Source organism: Thermobia domestica, chromosome 7 (assembly GCF_964235325.1).
Source record: "Thermobia domestica chromosome 7, izTheDome1.hap1.1, whole genome shotgun sequence".
Classification (NCBI taxonomy): Eukaryota; Metazoa; Arthropoda; class Insecta; order Zygentoma; family Lepismatidae; genus Thermobia; species Thermobia domestica.
The window spans coordinates 97,210,550-97,236,165 of record NC_137460.1 but is presented as its reverse complement, the minus strand read 5'-3'; the positions used below and the strand labels follow the sequence as shown (position 1 = coordinate 97,236,165).

Below are 25,616 nucleotides of genomic sequence, written 5' to 3'. Positions count from 1 at the left end.
ATTCAATTGTTTCCAGCCGCAAAATTATGTATTACACATAACAAAGAGCAAGGGATCATTTTACTATCACCTTGTTAGTTATTTTATTGTACTATATACGCGTTCTGTTAGAATACTCTGATTCTGCTGCAAGAGAAAAATACGAAACAGTAGCAAATAAACAGAATTATCATTAATCATAATATACACGATATACATTAATCACAAAATCACGATAAAGAAGCTTCGTAAGTTCACAATATAGCAACGAAGCTTCTCGCAACATAACACAACATATATGTATTGTAAGTGTTAAACTACGTGACTCCTGTGCAGCGCACTCGGCCTCGAATGCACAGTAGTGTAGCTTGATTTTTATCTTAACGAATATACATCGTTTTTAAAAATAGCTGAACGCAACGTAATGTAGAAATGTAATGTATATCCGTTAGTCCAATGCAGAAAAACAACAATGCAGGATTCAGAAGTGTTCTATTCAACAACGATAGTGAAAATAACATAAAGTCACCAGAGGCAAACAGTTTTTCATGTCATTTATTAGTGGAAAAGTTGTTGGACAGTTGCCTGTAAACAATATTACATAGTTTCAAATAATTTGATCAGTCCGTCATTGTAGTAAAGGGCCCAGCGGAATAAGCATGTGAAAACTGCCTTCCAGCATATCTGCCCCAAATTTACAGTATCGATTATCATTTATGAGAAACTCAGTTTTCAAAATTTTGAGCCCCCAAGCGCTTTTGGAGAAGTGTTAGGAGGTGGGAAGGAAAATTAAAATTATTTTTTCTCCTGAACGGCTCAGCCGATTTTCATGAAAAAAATATGTTACGTGTTCTCAACAAGAGAAAAGTCGGAAAATATATTTTAGAACTTTTTGGGGTTGAAAGTTGAAGTCACAACTAATTTTCAAGTTAAAAAAATAGTGGAAGACTAACTGGGACACCCACAATTTTTTGCCAGTTTTGTCTTGAGAGGGCCCCTAACAACATATATTATTTTAATTTAGTTTGGAAGTGTAGCTAATAGTGAATAAAGGTAAATGTATTGTGGTGGATATAAGTCTTTGACCAGGTAATGGCGACTGCTTTGAAACAAATGCAGAGTATAAGAATTAAATCTGTCATATCTGTAGTTTCGTGTGGAGAAGAAGCAAACCAAACCAAACTTGTGAACCAAAGGTTTAAGAACAACTAATGTTATTAATATAAATTTTCCTAAGATTATTAACTTATATTATCATAAAAGAAATACGAAAAACGTTTTTGAAACTCAGAAAAATAACATACAACTTTACAAACGGAGGAAAAGAAACCTAATGTAACAAGACTAAAGACAAATCATTTTCAATATAATGATTGTGGTTCAATGGACAAGGCGCTTGACCAGTAATGTGGAGGTTTTTGCATCGAATCCACGTCGGCTATTTTTTTATTAAGGAATTTTGATGGTGGTTGATCAGCGGTGACGCACGTTTTATTATATTCCGATATTTGAATACTTGGATGTATCAATATTTGAAAAATCAAATCTTCAGGAATAATAATACTTATTATCTCGTAAAGATGAATATAATTAACGACATATTAATTAACGATAAATGATGATTTTGTTTTAGGTTAAGGTGTTCTGAGTCTGCTGTTTCAGTTTTGAATGGAGTTAGGTTTCCCAGTGTTTTTTCTTTATATATTTGTTGTCAAACCACGTTAATGAGCAATAGAAAATACAACTGTTTTCCGATTCGTATTGGTTTGAGTTAACAGCTTGAAAAATAAATCTTTACGTTTAATGTCCAACGACAATGCCTGTTTGGTTGAGGAAGACTATGATTGAAACAAGTGAATTATAATGGGCGATTTGGTGGAATGAGAAAGTGTAAGTGTCTCGAGAAGACCCTCGAGCACGATATTGTCAATCTCAATCTTACTTCCTTTGGGAACGAACAAGGTAATCCACCTATCAGATAGTTCAATAGGCGGGGTTCCAGTTTCGATTCCCGATGGCTGTGCCTTTGAAATATTAAATGTATCTGTGTTCGTCTCCCTGTCGTTCATGGTTACTGGAAATAGCTGTACACACCTGTTCACAAAAAGCTGGAAACTCGTTCAGATACCATGTCCGAAGAAGTGAGCCTAGATCCGTCAAAATTACCGCAGTTCAATACACAGGGAATTGCATGTTCCCACCATTCTTTCTATATATTCTAGTTTCAAATAATACTGCTATCCGAGCGATGTGAAAATATAGAAACAAAATCAAACTACTTATTTCTGCGATTAATATTGATTGCACACCTCATGCACAGTTCCAATATGCAAAATCAACCATTATCTTAAGTAGAAATTGCTGAAAACGACAGAGAATGGCTATTTAAACCTCAAGTAGGAATGTGTGCTGGAGCTATTCTATTATCAATATTATAACACAATCGCGTAAGTTGCGTCTGTGGTCAAGCGGGTTTAGTACTGCTACTGACATTTCCGAAACAAAGGGCGACGGTTCGAGCCTTCGTGTGGAAAGTTAAAGTTTTTGTCGCTTTTTAAATATATGAGAACTTTTTTATAAATATGAGTTTCTACTGTGAAGTGACTGGAAAAACATTATCCGACAAACTGTTACTTTTCAAATTCCTGTTACATTTACTAGCCCGCCATGTCCATAATTCATATACGAAAACGCTAAAAATGAGAAAAGTGAACACAATTGATACCTAAAACCACACGTCCGAAATGAAAATTATTCATATATATATTTCGGGGGCTTTGCTAACTTCATTCTTGGAAATGTGAAAATTCTAAAAGATATTTCATTCACTTTATAATATTTTACTTGAATAACCATAAAAATTCGGGGTGGGTGGGATCAAACGCGGAAGTCCCCTAAAATACACACACACACACACACATATATATATATATATATATATATATATATATATATATATATATGTATTTTTTGCAATACAAAAACTTAGGGTACTTCATAATCTGGATGCTTATAAAGCAATTTAAACAATTATTTAGAAAATATGTACTGCTTAAAATCGGATTAAATCGCAATGCCAGTAATCTGTAACACCTTATATTTTATGTATTTACGTTGATTGTGTACTTGTTTTATATTGTATAGCATGAATATTAGCTGCTACATACGAAACAAATATCTATAATTGAATTTAAGTAGGAAATCGATATAGTTATTATAAGAAGCTTGTGAAAATGAAGTATATAATAATGGTTGTATCTGAAACAGATGTTGCGTAATGCTGTAATTGGTTACCCCTCCAGCTTTGGAATACTGGGCTCTTCAAACTGTCCATCCTTAGAGATGCTCAGAGTCGAGTCGAGACAGAATATTCCTGACAAAATTCGAGTCTATACACAGCTCCTACAATAGAAAAATATACATTTTTCGAATCGAGACATCACTTTTACAGCATATTGTCGAGACGAGACGGCCTCAAATCTCGTGCGCATCCTTATCCATCCTACCGAGATAAAATCAATTTTGGATGCGAGTATTCAATTTCTTTTAACGATAATTGTAATCTACGATACAGATTGAAGTAAGATATTTGCTTGAACTGCTTTGTTACCCACTTAACTTTCGAATACTGCAATTATATCTAAGTTTGGCATAAATATTTATTATTATTAGAATGTAAACATTGAAGAATATATATTAACACACAATGAGGAAGAACTCAATGCTCGTAGAAATTAACAAATTGGTTGCATGTTTATTTAAAATTAACTCTCTTGAAATCTAAATCACTATTATTAGAATGAAAGCAAGAGAACCGTTTTGTTCATTTGGACATATTGTAAGAGATTGAGGAATGTGTATTTAATCGAACAGAATATATGAAACTAAATGGAATGACATGTGGAACCGAACTTGAAAGAGGATAGGATATATAAACGAAAAATGAAAGAAAGCAATGGTTAACAGCAGTAGTCACTACTTACAGCAGATGAATGAAATATATCCCTTCCCCCAAAAATTTCAACAATTCTGAAACATAAGGGTCTCACATTTTCTTCGTTTTCTGACAAAATTTAAAAGTGGATTTTGCATACTTTTCGTCTATACCCCTTCAATATAGTTAGCTAACAAACCAAGTACGATAGACTGACTAGACGTTACGTGAGTGAAATTTATATAGGAAGTTTCGAATCAGCGTTCACCAAAGTGACGCAGACGTGGTGTAGAAGCTTCTGGTGGGTCCTATTTCGTAATGGATTTTAGGTCAGTGAGATTTCTTTATATGAATCAGAAAGCTCTTAACTCCATACTAAAGGCGTGCCGTATGATTTATTCAAATCAGGTATTCAGACAACCATGAGCCCATTCGTTTTGCTTCACTGCTCATAAGTTTAACTTGAAATAAATTCTTACTTTTCCACGGAAACACAAACTATTTGAATGCTCATTTTATTATGGGTGAAATGTATAATTCTGCAAGTAATAAAAATTTTTTATGTCCATCTCCGATATTCGATCGCTCGTTCTTTGGCTCAGCAGTTCGACACGTAGACAACTAGACAATTTGCCGTTGTAACAGCTTGCAGGAAAATCGGTTTGAACTGCACGAAGGAAATTGTGGGCATTGATTATAGCTGGATTGAGGCAACTACCATGTGCTTCCATGTATACATAATTTCGAAATACTTTGTCCTTAAGTACTACAATGATGAATTGTTTCTACAGTACAGTTAATAACGGATCAACATATATTATTACACTTAAAAAAGAACATATAGATTACAGAATATTTTCGATTGTGAACGCTGGATTGTGGATTCTAACACATCATCTTTGGTTTACTGTTTCCGAAGTTGAACTTAGGAAATATTTGCCTCAAAAGACCAATATTACAGTCCAAGTTCAAAACTCTAGCGATTTCTTATAGCAACTATAGTGATTTCCTAGTTAAATTTTATTTAGAATTTCCCCGTACCGCAAGCGTCGGTGGACCATCGATGGGTAACTAGCGACCTCTCGCCAAAGATTGATGGCCCCACTGCAACTATCCGCGTTGGCCCCACTTCTGTTTTGAAAATTATAGCACCAGTAGACCACCGGTGGCAGAGATGTGACGAACTGCCAATGAATTACAAATTACTCCATCAAAATATGTTAAATAGCCTAAATGCATGATTCATATACATCGAGAGCAATTACAAATTATATATAAAGTTCTCCTGGAATGGCGCGAAACAGAAACCTTGTGATGTAGAAGCATGGGTTACTCTTGACCAAGGAGCTTACTTTAGAAACATTCGTCAGGAAAAACAAATATATAAAAATAAACACATGCACATGACTGGCGATTAGTCGTTTCGGTCCCTTCGCCGATTCTCCGAGAAGAATCAAATGATGGAACGAAAATAAGTCATCGCCCCTCATAGGGGTTACTGCAACACCCCTACTTTAGGTGTCTGTTTCGATTCGACGAAACCCAGCCGCCAGGGACACACTAGCGGCAATCTTTCGATCCTCGCTACATCGACGATTGACATTTACCGGCAAGTGGACCATTAGATACTGGCGACGTTAACGGCATGGGGTCAAGTTTCATCTCACAAATGTGAGATATTCTATTTTTGGGATAACTTTAAACTCCTCTCCGCTGTTAGGATACGCATTTTAATAAAAATGGCGTGACAACAAGCCAGTCCGTGCATTGCACCCTAAAATGTTCTAGGAGGGGTTATCTTCATGGTTGCTATATATTGTGTTTGGTATTTCTGTTTGTATACATTTCGTGAGTCAGAGGGCGGACCACCCTGTCACTTTCGGGTGCCCATGAGTCAAAGGTAGGTAAAAGCGTTAACTAAAAAAATCATTTCAAACGGTTAAGTCATTTTTTGTTCTGACAGACGACGTCTTTTTTCATTTATATCCTGTGTAGATAGATACAGATTAATAGCATTATTACTGTCGTATTATTTATTTCATTTTTACGATATACATTTCTAAACGTTTAAGTCTTTTAGGCTTAAGAAGACAGGTGATTCATGCAAATAAATTCTAGGTGAAGTAAAATTTAATGGATCCTTAACGGGAATTGAACCCGCGACGATATAATCGAACAACGAAAGATTGCAAAGTTGTATGCTATTTTCCTTCCTTTCAGAATGTCTCTCGTATTTCTTTTATGATGATATAAGTTAATAATCTTCGGAAAAGTGTATACTAATAACACGAGTTGTTCTTAAACCTTTGGTTTACATGTTTGTTTCTTCTTGACACGAAACAACAGATATGACAGATTTAATTCTCATGCTCTGAATTTGTTTAAGAGTAGTTGCCATTACCTGGTCAAAGATTTACGTCCACCACGATACATTTTCCCTTTTTCCCTATGAGGTACACTTGCAAACAAAATGAAAACAATATATGTTGTTAGGGACCCTCTTAAGACAAAACTGGCAAGAAATTTGTGGGTATCCCAGTAAGCCTTCCACTATTTTATTTTTGAAAATTTCAGAAACGTTTTGAACAATTTTCAACCCCAAAAAATTTCTAAAAAATATCTTCCGATTTTCTCTTACTGAGAACAACTAACATATTTTTTCATGAAAATCGATTGAGCCGTTCATGAGAAAAAATAATTTCAATTCTTCTTTCCCCCTCCTTACACCCCTCCAAAAGCGCTTGGGGGTTCAAAATTTTGGAACCTGAGTTTCTCATAAATGTTAATCGATACTGTACATTTGATGCAGATGTGCTGGGAGGCAGTTTTTACGTGCTTAATCCGCCAATACGTCGGAAAGATGTTTGAAATGCGTGGTAATTGAACTCGGCTTGGCACACTATCGTTGTTGAACAGAACACTTCTGAATCCCGCATTCTAATTTTTCTGCATGGGACTGACGAATTTCTACATTACGTTGAGTTACAGCTATTTTCAAGAATGATGTATTTTGTTGAGGAATCATTTCAACCTACACTACTATGGATTCGAAGCCGAGTGCGCCGAAGAGGAGTCAGGTGGTTTAACCACTACAATATATACATGTTTTGTTATGTTACGAGAAGCCTCGTTGCGATATTATGAACTTAGGAAGCTTTTCCTCCGTGTTTTGTATAGTGTGATTGATATTACTTCTGTTTCTTTATTACTGTGTCGTAATAATTGAATAAGGACGCTACGAAGTAATTTTTTCGTAGCCATGTGGTAAGAGTGGCTGTCTTAAGTTCTGAAGGTACTGGGATCGATTCTGGATGTGGGACTTTCTGTTTTTTTCTAATTGTTTCTGACATTGTTCATGTTCTTAAAAAATGTTATACGTTTCCACGTGAATTGCAATTGGAAGGTAAGAAGTAATGTCAGTATTTTTGTGGGAAAGTAGTACGATATTTTTAACAAATTATAACGATTATAAATTAAATGTGTCGCGGATTGTCGTAATGGCGTATTGGAAAACTACTTGCTTTCCACGCAGCATTCCCACGTTCGAGTCTCTATTATTTTATCCTTTTTGAATTGAGGGGTGATATTTCATTTGGGTTTACTGTGATGCACATTTCTCTCTCATGAAATTCAATGAAGACATGAATTAGGAAGTACGGTCACTGAAAATGCTTTTTTGAGGACTGTGACGTAACCTAAGTGGCGAATACACAGACCTTGAATCATATAATACTTAATGTAAAATGAAATCTTGCAGGTTTACAACCCACTATTATGCAGAGTAGGTTAAGGAGGACAGTGATGATGAAAATAATGAAATGATGGATTCAGAAGGGTGAGAATAAACGGCAGAATCCCAAGAAAACCCAATACACCGTGTTTGTCTACTACAGAGACCGATTGATGCGAGATGGGATCGAACTAAAAACCCAACTTAAAAGAGGTGGTTGCTCAATCATTGTGCCACGGCAGCCCACGTAATGTAAAACAGCTATTATTTAAGTACATTGCATAACTACAGTGAATAGGTTCAATACTATAGTTAGTAATTAAATATAATGTTTCTTCGCACGTATCTAGAAAGAACCGAATTTTTTTTTGGAAATCCAGATTGGGGGCAACTTCGACCGCCTGATTGGGAACCCATGGTCCCACTTTTCCGCCTTTATTTATGGTAATTCCGTCGGCAGGCCTAAGCTGTTCAAGTATTGTTGCTTCACAGATTCTTATTATTGATTATAATATTAACTGAACACCAATTGGCACTTTGAGGTATTTGTTATAAACATGCCACCTCGGAACGTTTGGACTTTTAATCCATTTGTCTCTGAACTATTCTCAAGTAACAAAGTGCAACAAAACCTTAAATCAATCCTTATAAATATATTTACAATGTTTGGATGGAGCTCTTGGCAACTTAAAAATTGCGGCTCCCCTCCTGGGCCAGGGATGACCATCCCTCCACGGCGCTTCAAGAAGAACCAAAGAGAACATGAGCCACAGATATACTTTCGCTCAACATCGATGTAATAAAGCACTCGGTTGTCTACCATCGCGACCACACTAATTCACCCTCGTGGTTGACCTCAAGGTCACGATGCAGTGTACATACTCCGCATGATGATACAGATTTGAATCCATGTGTTTGTGGGTATCGAGGGTGCGACCGCGACTTAAGCCTCGACTTCGATAACGCGGTCTCTTCGGTATCTATGTTTCTACCCTTAGACCTTATTTCAACAACTTATGGAAATGACGGAACTTCCAGACTTCCTGGCTACGCCACTGCATGGTAGCGTACATTCTTTCTAAACATCATCAGTCTCTGTTCACTTCCACATTCAGCCAGAATTTTATTCTTTCAAGTCAAAGAGAATACATTCGTTCTCCTTCGCATTTTTCGTTCTCAAAAGTCAAATTATTTTATAATTAAACGTGCGATTTTGCCATTCTCAATGTAAATTTATGTCCCCTCCTCCGCAAAACAAATATCATGGGCACAACTTGCGTGTATGCTCCCCTCTGTTCCAAACAGAAAAATTAAATTTGGATATTTTCTGCAAGACTATTGGCGATATATATTATGTAATATCCAGTATTTCTGTTTAATTGGTACTGGAATTAATAGAATTGGAAGATTCTTTTTGTCTAAGTATAATTGTGTAAAACAGTCATGGATGAATGTTTTGAGCTGCTATATATAAATGTATGAAAATTATTAGGAAAGTTTATGGAGGGGTGGAAAATATTCTTCCAAGGCTAGGACAGTAATTAAGTTATTGAAAGGGAAAGAAAAAGTAGAGACGGGGAATTTCCTTATCTTTTCCCCTTACAAAAACGTTTTTAAGTAACAAACATTCTGCGTTTGATGTATGACTAACTATTGTTCTGTGTGGCTCCGTGGATGAGTGAATAGAGTCGTTGCTTGGTAAATGTGAGTTTCATGGATCGAGTCCTGTTCAGGACGGAAAACTTTTTCATTCTTTGTTTCCAATATCTAAAGATATTTCTCCCCCTCCGTAATCATCTGATGCTCTCACCTGAGTTCTCCACTTGAATTCAACAGTTGGTAGTGGGATGGTCTAAGGTTCGGGTGAGCTTTCACATGTCTACTTACGAAATCAAACTTTTGGACAAAATATGGATGCTATTCGATCATTTTGTTTCAATTTCTAAATTTGCGCATGTAACTGTGTCTCTCTTTCATTATATTTGGATCTGTTGTTCTCCAGTGTCATCACCTATGACATAAGATGTCTTGGGAGCAAAACTTGAAATCATAAAAGCGCTATAGTAATGGGCTCACTCTCACTAAGCATTTGATTAAATGTATGTGTTTTCATACTGTAGGTGGGAAATTCGCTCTTCCTATCCATTTGAAATGACAGAATATTTATGCACACTCTGCAAAGTCGTTTGGCATCAAACGACTGAAATAGTTCATTCCAACAGCAACAGGATAATTTTTTAAAATTTATCTTCACGAGTAGGACAAATATCAAGTAATATATTTGCCCTAAGAACTACGTCTAAGATTGATCTCATTTTGGAAAAATAATGCTGTAGGCAATAGTGTTAATTTCGCCCAAGTGTGCGGGAATTTTCAGTGCCTGGAGATTATGCCACCCACCTCCTTTTGAAGGTAATTCGTTTGCAATACTTCACGGCAAATGCTTCGGACTCAGCTGGCTGAGCACTTCAGCTGTAAATGTTCATATGGCTGTACCATCCAGATGTGTCTCTTACCGTACCATCACGGCATTTGCCTGGTGTGAATGAGGGAAGCCCAGGAAATCTCACATAGGATTGCCGGCCTGAAAAACTGTTCTTACGCTTTTTCTATCGAGTGTCCCTACCGGAAATCGAACTTTTGACCGCTCGCATAATTCGACAGCATCAGCAACTAAGACATTAAGGGTCAATTATATAGATGTTATATCCTATTATGTGTATATGTGTGATTCAGAAGCGTTCACCTCGTAGAAGTGAATGTAATATATCGTAAATTTGTGATCTTGTGTTTTCGACAAATTCTAACTACTGTTATGTCTGCTGTTATAGGACTGTGTGTGTATTTACACCGTATAGTTACAATATTGTATATTTGAAATATCTCTTCATATACTTATTTGAAATGAGTATTTATTTTTATAGCAATCTTAATTGTTAATTTGACTGTAGTAATTTCATTGATGTAGTCTATTTTCTTTTTTATATATTTGAAATATTTTAGAATATAGTTATTTAAAATATATGTGGTATTTTTATGAAAGTTTCGTCACTCATTTATATATGAATATGGAAACACTGTCAGGTCTTCTATATATGGGGTGTTTCCTTATTGAGATCGTTACGCGTAAAAGATTTAGGTCAAATGGGATTGGCATTTCACCTAAAATCGTGGTTGAGATTTTTCTTTGATTGACATCTGATAAAATGTTAGGCAAAGTGGAAATGAGGACAAATGACGAGTAAATCGCTTGGAACATCAGGTTGGATATTCGTGCTCAATGTTAACTACGTTATTTCTTTCTTTCGATCTCTTTTCAGGATTTCTACCACTACATCATCTTCAATTTCCTAAGAAACGAAAAGAAATTAGTACTCAAAATTGGGAACAATATTGATTGAACCTTGTTTTTCAAAAGTAAGGGGAATTTAATTTAGGAAAGGGAAGTTGAGAAAAAAGTACATCTGGTAAACATAGAAATGCTACTTTCATTTTTGAGAAATATAATTTCATTCATACTGGCGAATTACTCTTGTCCACTTCACATTGATTTCATTTCTCTCTCTCTCTCTCTCTCTCTCTCTGCTTTTTTTTATTTTTAGAAACCGTTGGTTTTAAATATTTGAGAAAAAGTATATTCTGAGAAAGTAATCTTTTACTTTCTCATAATAAAACACTTTCTTATAATAATAATAATAATAATAATAATAATAATAATAATAATAATAATAATAATAATAATAATAATAATAATAATAATACACCTCAAAATCTTAGACCAGAATTTGGGATGATGACAAATTTGCGTCTACAAAATATTTTTTTTCACAATACAACTTTCCTTTGGAAAGAAACGAAAGGAAGAAATTAGGAGCTTCTAAAATGTATGATTTTATTGCTTACTACATTTATTATCCCTGATTTAAACTAATATATTGCTAAATAAAATCAATGTAATGTCTGTTTCATAAATATATTTAAATTGTATAAACAAGTACATTCATGAAAGTGTGTAGTTTAATATTAATTGAATGACTAAAACGCAAATAGACCGTCAAGCGCCTGATACTCAGGGGGTCCTGGGATCGATCTGTGTGGCAAACCGTCCTGACTGAGGGGAGTCAGAGATTATCATTAATATCTACGCCCTAGCTACAAAATTTATTATTCGACCTAATCCGTAGACAACTAGAGATCTAAAATAAAGCAAAGAATAAAATAGAAAAAGAAAAGAAAGAAACTAAAATGAACGCATAAACAGAAATCACAGACAAAATTTTCCATATTGATCTTTTCCATATGTTCGATTTTTCACTGGAACGTTTGTATGGTTCTTTCAATTAGGACAAAACCTAATTACCCTAATCTTTTTTCCTTGTTTTTTAACTTATGCTGTAGAATGAAAATTCTAAATATTGAAAATAGTAGGCACCAAGCAGATTGCTTGCAGCCTTAGGTAAAACTAAGCCCAACCGTGTTCCCTTGTGTGTACAGACCTGCTTCGTAAGAAGACTAGTTTAAAACTGGTATTCTCAACCCATCCAAGATGAGAATACCACTCACAAGTTATACGAAGTACGCTAGCACAATGAAATCAAACAACGTTAATTAATACAGACATATACTTTCAAAATATAAGATTAATCAGATTTTTATTTTGGATGTTACTTTGAATTTCAGTTATATTATACAGACGAAAGGCGCTTGTATCTACGCTCAAATAAACCCTTAGTGAATTTTTGATGTCAATTAGTTAATCGTGATCGTGCTTTGTTCTTAAAGTATTTCAGAACTGAAAATGGTTATTAGGATAGTTTGCGCCGAATATGCCTATGTGATTTAAAAGGAACACTCCACAGTACAGTATTTGGAAAACATTTTGTGCTTCCTGCGGCCCCAAATTCTTTGTACTAGCAAACTATATTTTCCATTTCTTTGCACGGGAAGTATAGTTTCATTTTGAGCATAAATGAGATCATAACTGTCACCAATCAACTTCAGGACCGAAAAAGTATGAATTCGACACTAATATTGGCCATTTTTAATTTTTTTACAAGTCACCATCCTCCCCTTAGGGATACTAATGGAGGTTGAATTTGGGTTTAAACAGTATCAGAAGTATTATTGCTCATCTCTGCAACGTCATAAATTACGAATTTGATATTAATATTGGTTATTTTATGTCTTCCCCTCCTCCTCCCATAAGTTTCACCGTCGGATTGAAATGATAACCATTTCAGAGCCGAACCTCATCCACAATGAAAACTTGCTGTTGATCGGTCGGGTGCTTCAACAGGCATTAGATCACATAGTCACTTTCATTTATATATACTTTGTCATTCGTATTTTCCAAGAATTGTTTCACGAACGAGGGTTAAAATTTATCTTTTCCCGTTCTATAACAACAGCCATATTAATATAATCTTCAATTGTAGATTTTTTAGTTAAGTTCAAATTGGATAGAAAAGGATGTTAAGTAATTCATTTTTTTTCAAAACACGAAAAAGTCCTTCAAATTCGAAGATTTGGAATTTCCAGCTGAGCACTTTTAAGACAATCACACTTGACTCAGCTAAGAACCCTAAAGTGTGTGCAATTTGTGAGAAATGATGTAGTACATTTCTACTTGCTGTTGAAAGAAATTTTCTTACTTTAATCGAAATGAAAATTTAATTTGTTTCATGTCAAAAGTTGTGTATTACACTGCCTCGAGTGGTTTATTAAATTCTTTTTGATACTGAAAGAAGACTACAGTGGAAACAATATTAATCTTGGGATCGTCATAAAATAATTCAGAGAAGCTTTCTGGAGATATATGTGCATTTCATTGCTTCGATCACTTTCCAGACTATTTTAAAAGCCAAGAAGTAACGAACGAATATCCTCAAAACGATGAGTTCTGAATATGGTGCTGATAAATCATGCAATAGAACTTTTAGCAGTCGTTCGTTAAGAAGTCTTACAGTAAGAAAGATTTTAATTTAGCAATGACATTAAAATGTTCTGAAACTTCATGAACATATTTTATTTGACTGGCTAGGTTTTCAATATAAATTAAGCAATGACTGTGAATGAAAGGAGGGAAGCGTTCATCATGTTTTAAAGGACTGACAAATGTGTATTTAATTACCATATGTACCAATACGCACAAGCGTCGGTATATTAATGTCGTTTTTTTAACAAAAATTTGGTAACTCCACTTTATATTCTTTTACCTGTAAGTGGACCTAAGTCCACTAACACTGCTTGATGTAAATTATCCATAGTTGCTTGGTCATTGACAGTGTACGAATCAAGCACAAATATTTTTCTATGCATATATATTAAAATTAGAAGGTTCTGTAACTGAGTATATATTTTTTATTAATAACTGGATCAAACAAATAATTAAAACTGTAATAAGCCATTAAATTCAAACTATGGACAAGCAGTATTGTCCACTGAACACTGTAGGCTCGACGACGACCACACGTTTACATCATAGGGACGCGCAGAGAAAAAACAACTGGTCTGACGGCTCTTTTTTAAAACACATTTATCCGCCCATAAGAAGGAAATTCCGAGGTTTTGAGAAAAGTGAACCCCGGAGACCTCTGCAGGAGGGAAAAAACTATTTAAGGACCAGATGTTCAGGGAAGGGCGATGAACCCGAACATAGCCCCCACCTTGAAATGCTCGCGTTTCAAAAACATGAATATTATAATGAGATATGTAATGCAACAAAATATAAAACAGCACCAATATGTATATACAAAATAAACAAGTAAAGAAATCGAGACACTTAATATGAAATAAATAATATATGTACAACATAAAAAAAGAAAAATGAAAATCGAAACATGAAATATGAATAAAATATCATAAACACAATATGGATGCACGACTATATCTATCTATTTGCGTCAAACGGTAAATGAGAGAGCTTCACAATGGGGCGCCTTAAATCCCCAGAAGCTGTTCTTACGGAGATAGTTCGCACAGGTCTATTACTACCACTATGTATACCAAGTCTCCACCTTTGAGCTTATCACGTCGGGTCTAGTAATTTGGCTTGTGATGTAGACGGGATAAATAGTCTTGAGATCAGCGCTGCCAAAAGTGTTGTACCATTTCCTCCAGTAACTGTCATCTCTTCAGCTGGGACATTTTCAACAAGGTAAAATCTTGTGTCCGAACAGCAAGCATCGATTCTCCTATCACAAAATGTGCCGGTGTTAGCGCAGAAAGGTCATTAGGTTCTTCAGATAAGGAGATAAGTGGACGTAGGGAGGGCATACTTGGGGCTGTTTTCCCTACTGCGCATGCGCAAACCCTGCACCCTGATTGGCTGGCGCAAGTCACGTAACCACGCCGCCATCACGCTGATTGGCTGGCCACGCCCCCTGGCCACGCCCCTTCACGGTGATTGGCTGGCGCTGGACATCGCCCCTTCACGCTGATTGGCTAGTGCCGCACCCGGCCACGCCACTTCACGCTGATTGGCTGGCGCCGGACCCCGCCCCTTTCACGCTGATTGGCTAGCATCGGACCCCGCCCATTCACGCTCATTGGCTGGCCACGCGCACGGTCTTTACGACCTCCATTTTAGGAGTACCTACTGCGCACCTCGGGTAATGCCGCGCTGATTGGCCGGCGCCGGACCCCGCCCACTGGACTCACGTAATGCGCACTTCGGGATATGGGGGTTTTCGAACAGGCCACATACCATAGCAGATAATACATAAGAATCGTTCCCTTTTATGAGCACTTTTAACATAGCAGAGCAGAGAACACATTCTCCAACCGCCTATTTAACATAGAAGAGCTAATAAAAGAGCATGGCTTATTATCAAGTGGAGACTACGAACACATACCAGAGCAGATACTACATAAGACTAAGTAACGCCCTGAACCGTCCAACAACCTCCATTTTAGAAGTGTATTTGTTCCCTTTTATGATCACATTTTTTTCCACCCCTTATTTTATTATAGCAGAGAATAATGGGGGTGTATTCGTCTATGGCAACATAATAGAGCAGAGATTAAAAGAATAACAACACCACACACACACACACACACACACTTGATTGTTTATGCGCAGTAAAATTAAATTTCCAAATTACTACGCAATGCACGCATTCGCAGAAAGAATTACAGTAGTCTACAGACTGTTTCAATTGCAGTGCCAGTTCCGTTTGAGGAGCAGACTACGTGCAACGAGTAGGTCGCAAAAGCCTATGACCTATTTTTCATTCCCTAAATAACATAGTATACACACTTGTTACCCCGACTTCCAGTTCTGATTAAACACACAGAAGCACTCACACTTGGTTGCGTATGCCAAATCCAATTTAGTAGAAATAACACGCATGCGCAGAAAAATTTACATTTCCGACTCGATACGCCCTTTGAACCGATTTGAATGAAACTCGGTATATGGGGGGTTTCGACCATGCTGATTGCGAATAATATATTTATTTCTACCTGGGTCTTATAGTTTATGTGGGATACGCCCTTTCTATGACAATTTTAACCAATTTTGATGAAACTCGGTATATGTTGGTTTTCGACCATGCAGATTACGAATATTATATTTATTTTTATCTGGGCCTTATAGTTTATGTGGGATACGCCCTTTCTATGACAATTTTAACTAATTTGGATGAAAATCGGTATATGGGGGTTTTTGACCGTGCTGATTAGGAATATTATATTTATTTTTACCTGGGTCCTATAGTTTATGTGGGGTACGCCCTTTCTATGACAATTTTAACCGATTTGGATGAAACTCTGTATTTGGCGGTTTTCGAACATGCTGATTGCGAATTTTATATTTATTTCTACCGGAGTATTATAGTTTATGTGGTATACGCCCTTTCTATGACAATTTTAACCAATTTGGATGAAACTTGGAATATTGGGGTTTTCGACCATGCTGATTACGAATACCACACTTATTTTTATCTGGGTCTTATAGTTTATGTGGGACACGCCCTTCCTATGACAATTTTAACCGATTTGGATGAAAGTCCGAATATGGGGATTTTCGGACATGCTTATTACGAATATCATATTTATTTTTACCTGGGTCTCATAGTTTATGTGGGATACACCCTTTGTATGGCACTTAAAACCCAATCACCCGTAAACGAAGCAACACATTGAGGTGGTGTTTCCACATTTTGCAATTGGTCATCAACCACTGTAAGTTCCAAAAATAATGACCATCGAGGTCAAAGGTCAAAGTACTTAAAACCTAATAACTTGAGCCACATATTGAGATGACCTTTCCTTATTTAGTAACAGATCATCAACAACTACAAGCTCCAGCAGTGTTGACTATCGAGGTCAAAAGGTCAAACTCGTAAACCAAACCACATACGCAGCGAACTCTGGTTTTCATGAACGTATTTAACATAGTGTATATTTATAAAATTATCAGTTTTGGGTGAGGTTATAAGGAACAGTTAAAAATTACCTCCTCGAATTTTGACGAAGTCCAGAAATACTTAAATTTTTAAAAATCAATATTTCAGTTATATTTAACCGCACCGAACTCTGGTTCTTCATTTAGTAACAGATTCATCAACTACATGTACGAAAATATTGACTATTGAGGTCAAAAGGTCAAATAACTCGTAACAGAGCAACGGATAAATTTGTGTGATCTATTCAATATTGTACCAAGCAGAAAAAAGTGAAGAAGGAATAAATTTGAGTGGCTTATTTACTTTTGTATTAATGAGAATGAAATCAAAGAAACAATTTTAACTAGCTCAGAATTTCTGTACCTTTTGGGCTATTCAAATAAACGCAAAAATTAATTTGGATGTACTAACGAGAAAGAAAGGAAAGATATGCCATATTAACTAACAAACGAAGGGATAAATTTAAGTGATCTATTCCATTTTCTACCAAGGAGAAACACAGTTTTAACTAGCTCAAAATTTCTGTACACTTTTGGTTTATTCAAAATAAATGAAAAAATAATTTGGATGGAGTATTTATTTTTAGACTAACGAAAAAAGAAAGCAAAGATATGCCATTTTAACTAGCTGAGAATTTAAAGAAACAAAGGGAACCTACTCAATTTTCTACCAACGGGAAATGCCATTTAACTAGCTCAGAATTTATGTGCCTTTTTGTGCTAAGGTGTGTTTTAACTCTTCCTGTACTAATTAAATAAACGAAGGAATATTGTGCCGATGAGAACTGTCATTTTTCTAGACCATGTTCTAATATTTAAACAAAAGAAGGGGTGAATTTTAATGACCTATTCAATTTTGCACCAACGAGAAATAACTGCGTATTTTAAATCGTTTTGTACTATTCAAATAAACAAACAATCGGATAAATTTAACTGGCTCAGAAGTTCAATGTTATTTGGTACTATTTAAACAAACGAGGGTCTCTTGAGTGAGCTTTCCAATTTTTTAGCAAGAAGGGCCATTTTTAACTAACTCAGAATTTCATTTAATTTTGTAATACTCAAATTTGGATGGAGTGTTTAGTTTTGTACGAACAAGAAAAATTTGATTGGATTATTTCCTTATGTACCAACTGGAAAAAGTGAAGGGCCATTATTCAAATAAACGAAGGAATAAATTTTTACTTACCAGCAAAGGCGAAGAAGGTTAATTTTATACCTTTTGGTGCTATTCAAATAATCGAGGGAATACATTTGGGTGGTCTATTTTATTGTTGTACTCATTTGAAAAAAGCAAAGAAGGACCATTTTATACCTTTTTTGTCATTCCTATTTCCTTTTGTTCCAACTTGAACCATTTATAACAGGCTAATTTTTATGGCTTTTTTGTAATATTTGTACCAAACAGATAAAAGCTACACAAATAAACAAACGAATAAATTTGTAATAACCACAGAAAGCGGAGAAATGCCATTTTAACTAGCTTAGAATTTCTAGACCATGTTGTACTGTTTAAACAAACGAAGTGATAAATTTGAGAAAGCGAACATGTACTCAGAATTTTATATCATTTTGTAATACTCATATTTGGATGGATTATTTAGTTTTGTACTGACCAGAAAAGCGAAGAAGAATCAGCATTCTATAGTTTTTGTGCCATTTATTGGGAGTGTCCTATTTCCTTTTGTACCAACGAGACCATTTTTAACTAGCTCAGAATTTCTAGACCATGTTGTACTATTTAAACAAACGAAGAGATTGGCCTATTTAGTTTTGTAGCAAGCAGAAAAAGGATAGAACTAACATTTTGTACTAATGAAATAAATGAAGGAATAAATTTGAGTAGAATATTTAGTTTCCAAGACCGTAGAAGAAAAATTTGTTTTCTAATTTCTGGAGTGGGGCTAAGAAGCTTGTTTGTTGTATAAAAGGTATACTCCAATATGGATTTTGTTCTCTAAAGCATAAAGGGTTTACTGAATCGACGCCCTACTAGTGGGTTTCTAATTGTTGGCTAGAATACGTGTTTAAAATAATGCTTGGTCCTCTCAATAAGCATAAGGAGAGAGTAGTATTTTTGCCATAATGGTTTAATCCATATGTATTCGAAAATAAAAGTCGCAGTAATGCCATATTGTTTTATTTTTAATCTATGTACTAATTGATCTACTCGCAGCAGGGTTAGTTAAAATGAACCTCCTTCTGATTGATACACAAATAGACCATTCAAATTTGTTCCCTCGTTACAAAAGGCACATAAATACTAATGTAGTTAAAATGGTTTCTGTTTGCTTTTCCTTCGTTTATTTGTAGAGCACAAAAATTAGAATTTAGAAATTTATTCGCTTTTTAATAAGCCGAAAAATCTGAATATGTTTTTTTATTTGAGTAATACAAAAGATAAAATGGTCTTTCTAAAAAGCCAACAAATTTTCTGCTTAGTACAAAACTGAATGGGTCACCCAGATTTATACCTTTGGATATTTGAGCACTACAAAATAAAATAAAATGGCCCTTCTCCGTTTTCTTCTGTAGAACACCCAAATTTATTCCTTCGTTTATTTTAGTAGTACAAAATGTACATAAATACTGAGCTATTTAAATTTTACCTTATTCGCTTTTTAGTGCAAATTGTTTTCCGCTTTGTACAAAACTGAATAAGCCACCCAAATTTATTCCTCCTTCGGTTTCTTTTTGTCGTTGGTACAAAACTATGTATGCCACTCAAATTTGCTCCATTTTTGTTGGTACATAAGAAAATAGACCATCCAAATTTTATTCGTTCTTCACTTCTTTTTCTTTTTTTGCTAGGTACAAAACTAAATATTCTACCCAAATTTATTCCTTCATTTATTTGATTAGTACAAAATGTTAGTTCTTTCCTTTTTGTGCTTGCTACAAAACTAAATAGGCCAATCTATTCGTTTGTTCAAATAGTACAACGTGGTCTAGTAATTCTGAGCTAACTAAAAATGGTCTCGTTGTTACAAAAGGAAATAGCACACACCCAATAAATGGCACAAAAAGTATAGAATGCTGATACTTCTTCGCTTTTCTGGTCAGTACAAAACTAAGTAATCCATCCAAATTTGAGTATTACAAAATGATATAAATTTCTGAGTCCAAGTTAGCTTTCTCAAATTAATCCCTTCGTTTGTTTAAATAGTACAACATGGTCTAGAAATTCTGAGCTAGTTAAAATGGCATTTCCTTGCTTTTTTTGGTACAAATATTACAAAAAGGTATAAAATTCTAAGCCTGTTAAAAATGGTTCTCGTTGGTACAAAAAGAAATAGGACACCCCAATAAATGGCAGAAAAAGTATAAAATGCTGATCTTTTTTTCCTTTTCTGGTCAGTACAAAAATAAAATGGATTATCCAAATTTATTCCCTCGATTATTTGAATAGCACCAAAAAGTATAAAATGAACCTTCTTCGCCTTTGCTTGTAAGTAAAAATTTATTCCTTCGTTTATTTAAATAATGGTCCTTCACTTTTTCCAGTTGGCACATAAGGAAATAATCCAATCAAATTTTTCTGGTTCGTACAAAACTAAACACTCCATCCAAATTTGAGTGTTACAAAATGAAATGAAATTCTGATTTAGTTAAAAAATGGTCCTTCTTGCTACAAAATTGGAAAGCTCACTCAAGAGACCCTCGTTTGTTTAAATAGTACAAAATGATTTAAAATACGCAGTTATTTCTCGTTGGTTCAAAATTGAATAGGTCACTCAAATTCACCCCTTCGTTTTTTTAAATATTAGAACATGGTCTAGAAAAATGGCATTTTTCATTGGCACAATATTCCTTCGTTTATTTAATTAGTACAGGAAGAGTTAGAACAGACCTTAGCACAAAAAGGCACATAAATTCTGAGCTAGTTGAAATGGCATTTCTCGTTGGTAGAAAATTGAGTAGGTTCCCTTTGTTTCTTTAAATTCTCAGCTAGTTAAAATAGCATATCTTAGCTTTCTTTTTTCGTTAGTCTAAAAATAAATACTCCATCCAAATTAATTTTTTCATTTATTTTGAATAAACCAAAAATGTACAGAAATTCTGAGCTAGATAAAATTGTGTTTCTGCTTGGTACAAAATTGAATAGATCACACAAATTTATCCGTTGCTCTGTTACGAGTTATTTGACCTTTTGACCTCAATAGTCAATATTTTCGTACATGTAGTTGATGAATCTGTTACTGCATGAGGAACCAAAGTTCGCTGCGGTTAAAAATAACTGAAATATTGATTTTTAAAAATTTAAGTATTTCTGGACTTTGTCAAAATTCGAGGGGGTGATTTTTAAGTGTTCCTTATAACCTCATCCAAGACTGATTATTTTTTTAAATATACACGATGTTAAATACGTTCATGAAAACCAGAGTTCCCTGCGTATATGGCTTCGTTTACGAGTTTGACCTTTTGACCTCGATGGTCAATACTGTTGGAACTTGTAGTTGTTGATGATCTGTTACTAAATAATGAAAGGTCATCTCAATATGTGGCTCCGTTTTCGAGTTATTAGATTTTAAGTATTTTGACCATTGACCTCGATGGTCGTTATTTTTGGAACTTTTAGTAATTGAAGAACTATTACCAAATGTGGAAACACCATCTCAATAAGTGGCTCCGTTTTCGAGTTATTAGGTTTTAAGTATTTTGACCTTTGACCTCGATGGTCATTATTTTTGGAACTTACAGTGCTTGATGACAAATTGCTAAATGTGGAAACACCACCTCAATATGTTGCTTCGTTTACGGGTGGTTGGGATTTAAGTGTCATACAAAGGGCGTATCCCACATAAACTGTGAGACCCAGGTAAAAATAAACATGATATTCGTAATCCGTATATCCGAAAACCCCTATATGCGGAGTTTCGTCCAAATCGGTTAAAATTGTCATAGGAAGGGCGTATCCCACATAAACTATAAGACCCAGGTAAAAATAAATATGATATTCCTAATCAGCATGTCCGAAAACCCTTATATGCGGAGTTTCATCCAAATTGGATAAAATTGTCATAGAAAGGGCGTATCCCACATGAACTATAAGACCCAGGTAAAGATAAATATAATATTCGTAATCAGCATGGTCGAAAACCCCCATATACAGAGTTTCATCCAAATCGGTTAAAATTGTCATAGTAAGGGCGTATCCCGCATAAACTATAGGACCTAGGTAAAAATAAATATGGAATTCGTATTTAGCATGGCCGAAAACTTCCATATACCCAGTTTTATTCAAATCGGTTCAAAGGGCGTATCGAGTCGGAAATGTAAATTTTTCTGTGCATGCCTGTTATTTCTACTAAATTGGATTTGGCATACGCAACCAAGTGTGAGTGTTTGTGTGTGTTTAATCAGAACCGGAAGTCGGGATAACAAGTGTGTATATTATGTTATTTAGGGAATGAAAAATAGGTCATAGTATTTTACGACCTACTCGTTGCACGTAGTCTGCTCCTGAACCGGAACTGGCACTGCAACTGAAACAGTCTGTAGTCTACTGTAATATTTTTCTGCGAATGCGCGCAATGTGTAATAAATTGGAAATTTAATTTTACTGCGCATAAACAATCAAGTGTGTGTGTGTGTCTGTGTGTGGTGTTGTTATTTTTTTTAATCTCTGCTCTATTATGTTGCCATAGACGAATACACCCCCATTATTCTCTGCTATAATAAAATAAGGGTGGAAAAAAGTGATCATAAAAGGGAACAAATGTACTTCTAAAATGGAGGTCGTTAGACGGTTCAGGGCGTTACTTAGTCTTATGTAGTATCTGCTCTGCTATGTGTTCGTAGTCTCCACTTGATAATAAGCCATGCTCTTTTATTAGCTCTTCTATGTTAAATAGGCGGTTGGAGAACGTGTTATCGATTTTTCTATTTGTTCGTAGTCTCCACTTGATAATAAGCCATGCTCTTTTATTAGCTCTGCTGTGTAATATGTTATATAGGCGGTTGGAGAATGTGTTCTCTGCTCTGTTGTGTTAAAAGTGCTCATAAAAGGGAATGAATCTTATGTATTGTCTGCTATGGTATGTGTTCGTAGTCTCCACTTTGATAATAAGCCGTGCTGTCTTATCGATTTGCTATGTTCATAGCCTCTGTGTAATTTCTACTATGTTAAAAGCGCTCATAAAAGGCGCATGCCAAGCCATGCTCTTTTATTAGCTCTGTATGTGCTATGTTATGTAGGCGGTTGGAGAAAGTGTTATTTGCTCTGCTATGTTAAAAGTGCTCATAAAAGGGAACGAATCTTATGTATTATCTGCTATAGTATGCGGCCTGTTCGAAAACCCCCATATCCCGAGGTGCGCAGTACATGATTCCAGTTGGCGGGGTCCGGCGCCGGCCAATCAGCGCGGCATGACCCGAGGTGCGCAGTAGGTACTCCTAAAATGGAGGTCGTAAAAGACCGTGGTTGGACGTTTCAAGGTGGGCGTGGGCGGGTGCGTGACCGTTGCTATAACGATGAGCGTGGCCGTGACCGTGAGCATGACCGGGGGCGGGGCCAGCCAATCAGCGTCAAGGGGGCGGGGTCCGGCGCCAGCCAATCAGCGTGAAGGTGCGCGGCCGGGTCCGGCGCTTGCCAATCAGCGCGAAGGGTTCGCGCATGCGCAGTAGGAAAAAGAACAGCCTGAATTGTCCCCTCCCTACTGACGTGAATTTAAAATTTTACAATCTGGGTCAAGATGTTGTTCATCTTCTCATAACTCAGAATTGCTTTTCCCACAATTCTTTTAAGATGGTGTTTCACACTACTCACACCAGCCTCCCACAAACCAACAAAATGAAGGGAAGAGAGGGGATAATGTTTCCATCTTATGCCCTTTTCGCTCAGGTAGGATGAAGTCAGCTGGTTTGCCTTCGAATGCACACTGCGTTGGATCAGGTCTCTGAGTTCCTTATTAACTCCTACGAAATTCTTGCCGCAATCACTATATATATTACTACAAAGCTCTCTCCGAGATACAAAGCGTTTTATCGCCGCTAAAAATGACGCACCGTTTGCTCGAGGTGTATTGCTTTAGTAGCGAAACATACGAAAAGAGCGATGTATGCTTTTTATTTCATTCGGCTTCGCCCATGATTGTATTTCAACAGAAACGGTCCCGCATAATCTACACCAGTGTGATAAAAGCATCTACTCAGGTTTACACGAGCCGGGGGTAACGGTCCCATAATATGAGTTTCTGTTCTGGTCTCGAACCTATGACACCGTACACATTTTTGAATGATGTTTCCTCCTAAATTTCTTGCACCAACAACCCAGAATCTTTGGCGAACAATGGACAAAACTAGTTGAAGATTCCTGTGTAGCGTATTAAGGTGCTCCCATTGAATTAAAAGCTCTGTAAGCTTGTGTTGTTTTGGCAATAAAACCGGATGCCTTTTATCTATGGTGATTTTTGCATTTTGCAGTCTTCCTCCAACTCGGAAAAGCCCCTTACTATCAATGAAAGGAGTTAGACACAAAGCACGAATTTTGGGTGGGAGGGGTTGACCATTTTTCAAACATTCCAGTTCCTCAGGAAATGCTTGCGTTTGAACATGTTTCACTAAACACCTTAAAGAACCTTCCAGCTCTTCTGCTGTTAATGGGCCTTGATGCTTTTGAAGGGGATTTCTGCAGTTGTAGGCAAAGCGACGGCACCAGGCTGCAATGCGTTTTACATTGAGCAGAGGGGAATAACGTCTAGTGATATCATCCACTGTAGCTGCACACATAGCTACAGTGTGCACACTTTTTTCTTTCTTCCGTTACCTTTTCAGATATGTGGAGTGGTCTTGCTGCCGTTTGCAACGCTGCATCATGAGACCAGTTGGAACCGTTCCACCACAATGAATGACACAATAATCTACTAGTGTTCACACCCCTGGAGGAACCATCAGCAGGGTTTAGCAAGCCTTCTACAAAACACCAATACGCCTCATGAGCTATTTCTTGTATTTCCGCGACACGATTCGCCACAAATGTTTTCCATTTGTCAGGGGAGAAGGAATCCATGCCGACACAACCTGTGAATTGGTAAATGGTTTTACCTCTAGCACCTCAAACCCAAGGGCGTTTGAGATTGCTTTGAGCAACTTCGCCAGCTATAATGCAGCGCACAACTCCAATCGAGGCAGAGAAACAATTTTAATTGGAGCCATCTTTGTTTTAGCAGCAATTAGCTGCACACTGACCTTTCCGTTTGAAAGCTCGGCCGCAAATACGTCACTGCAACATACACCCGCTCGCTGGCATCTGAAAAACCAATTACTTGACGTTTTTGAGTATTGGGAGGTATGATGCACCGCTCAGCCTTTGCTTCCTCCAATAGGGACAGTTCCTTGCAATATTCTTTCCACTCCGTGCACAATGAACCAGGGAGGTTTTCATCCCATTCCAAGTTTTCATTCCACAACAACTGTAAAAGCAACTTCTCCTTGATGGTTACCGGTGAAAGGAAACCAAAGTGGATCGAAGATTTTGGCGATCTCAGATAGTATCATGCGCTTGGTCCACACGTCACGCTGCAAGGGGGGAGAAACACTGAATTTAAACTCGTCACTGACTGATG

At 36.2% G+C, this 25,616-nt stretch overlaps 1 protein-coding gene across 1 annotated transcript; it reads right to left on the bottom strand.

The window, feature by feature from the left end:
* Nucleotides 1-24,117: 24,117 nt before the first annotated feature.
* Nucleotides 24,118-24,780, bottom strand: LOC145689263 (uncharacterized). Its single transcript, XM_081763400.1, has one exon. The coding sequence runs from the start codon at nt 24,778-24,780 to the stop codon at nt 24,118-24,120; it is 663 nt and encodes a 220-aa protein (XP_081619526.1).
* Nucleotides 24,781-25,616: the final 836 nt, after the last annotated feature.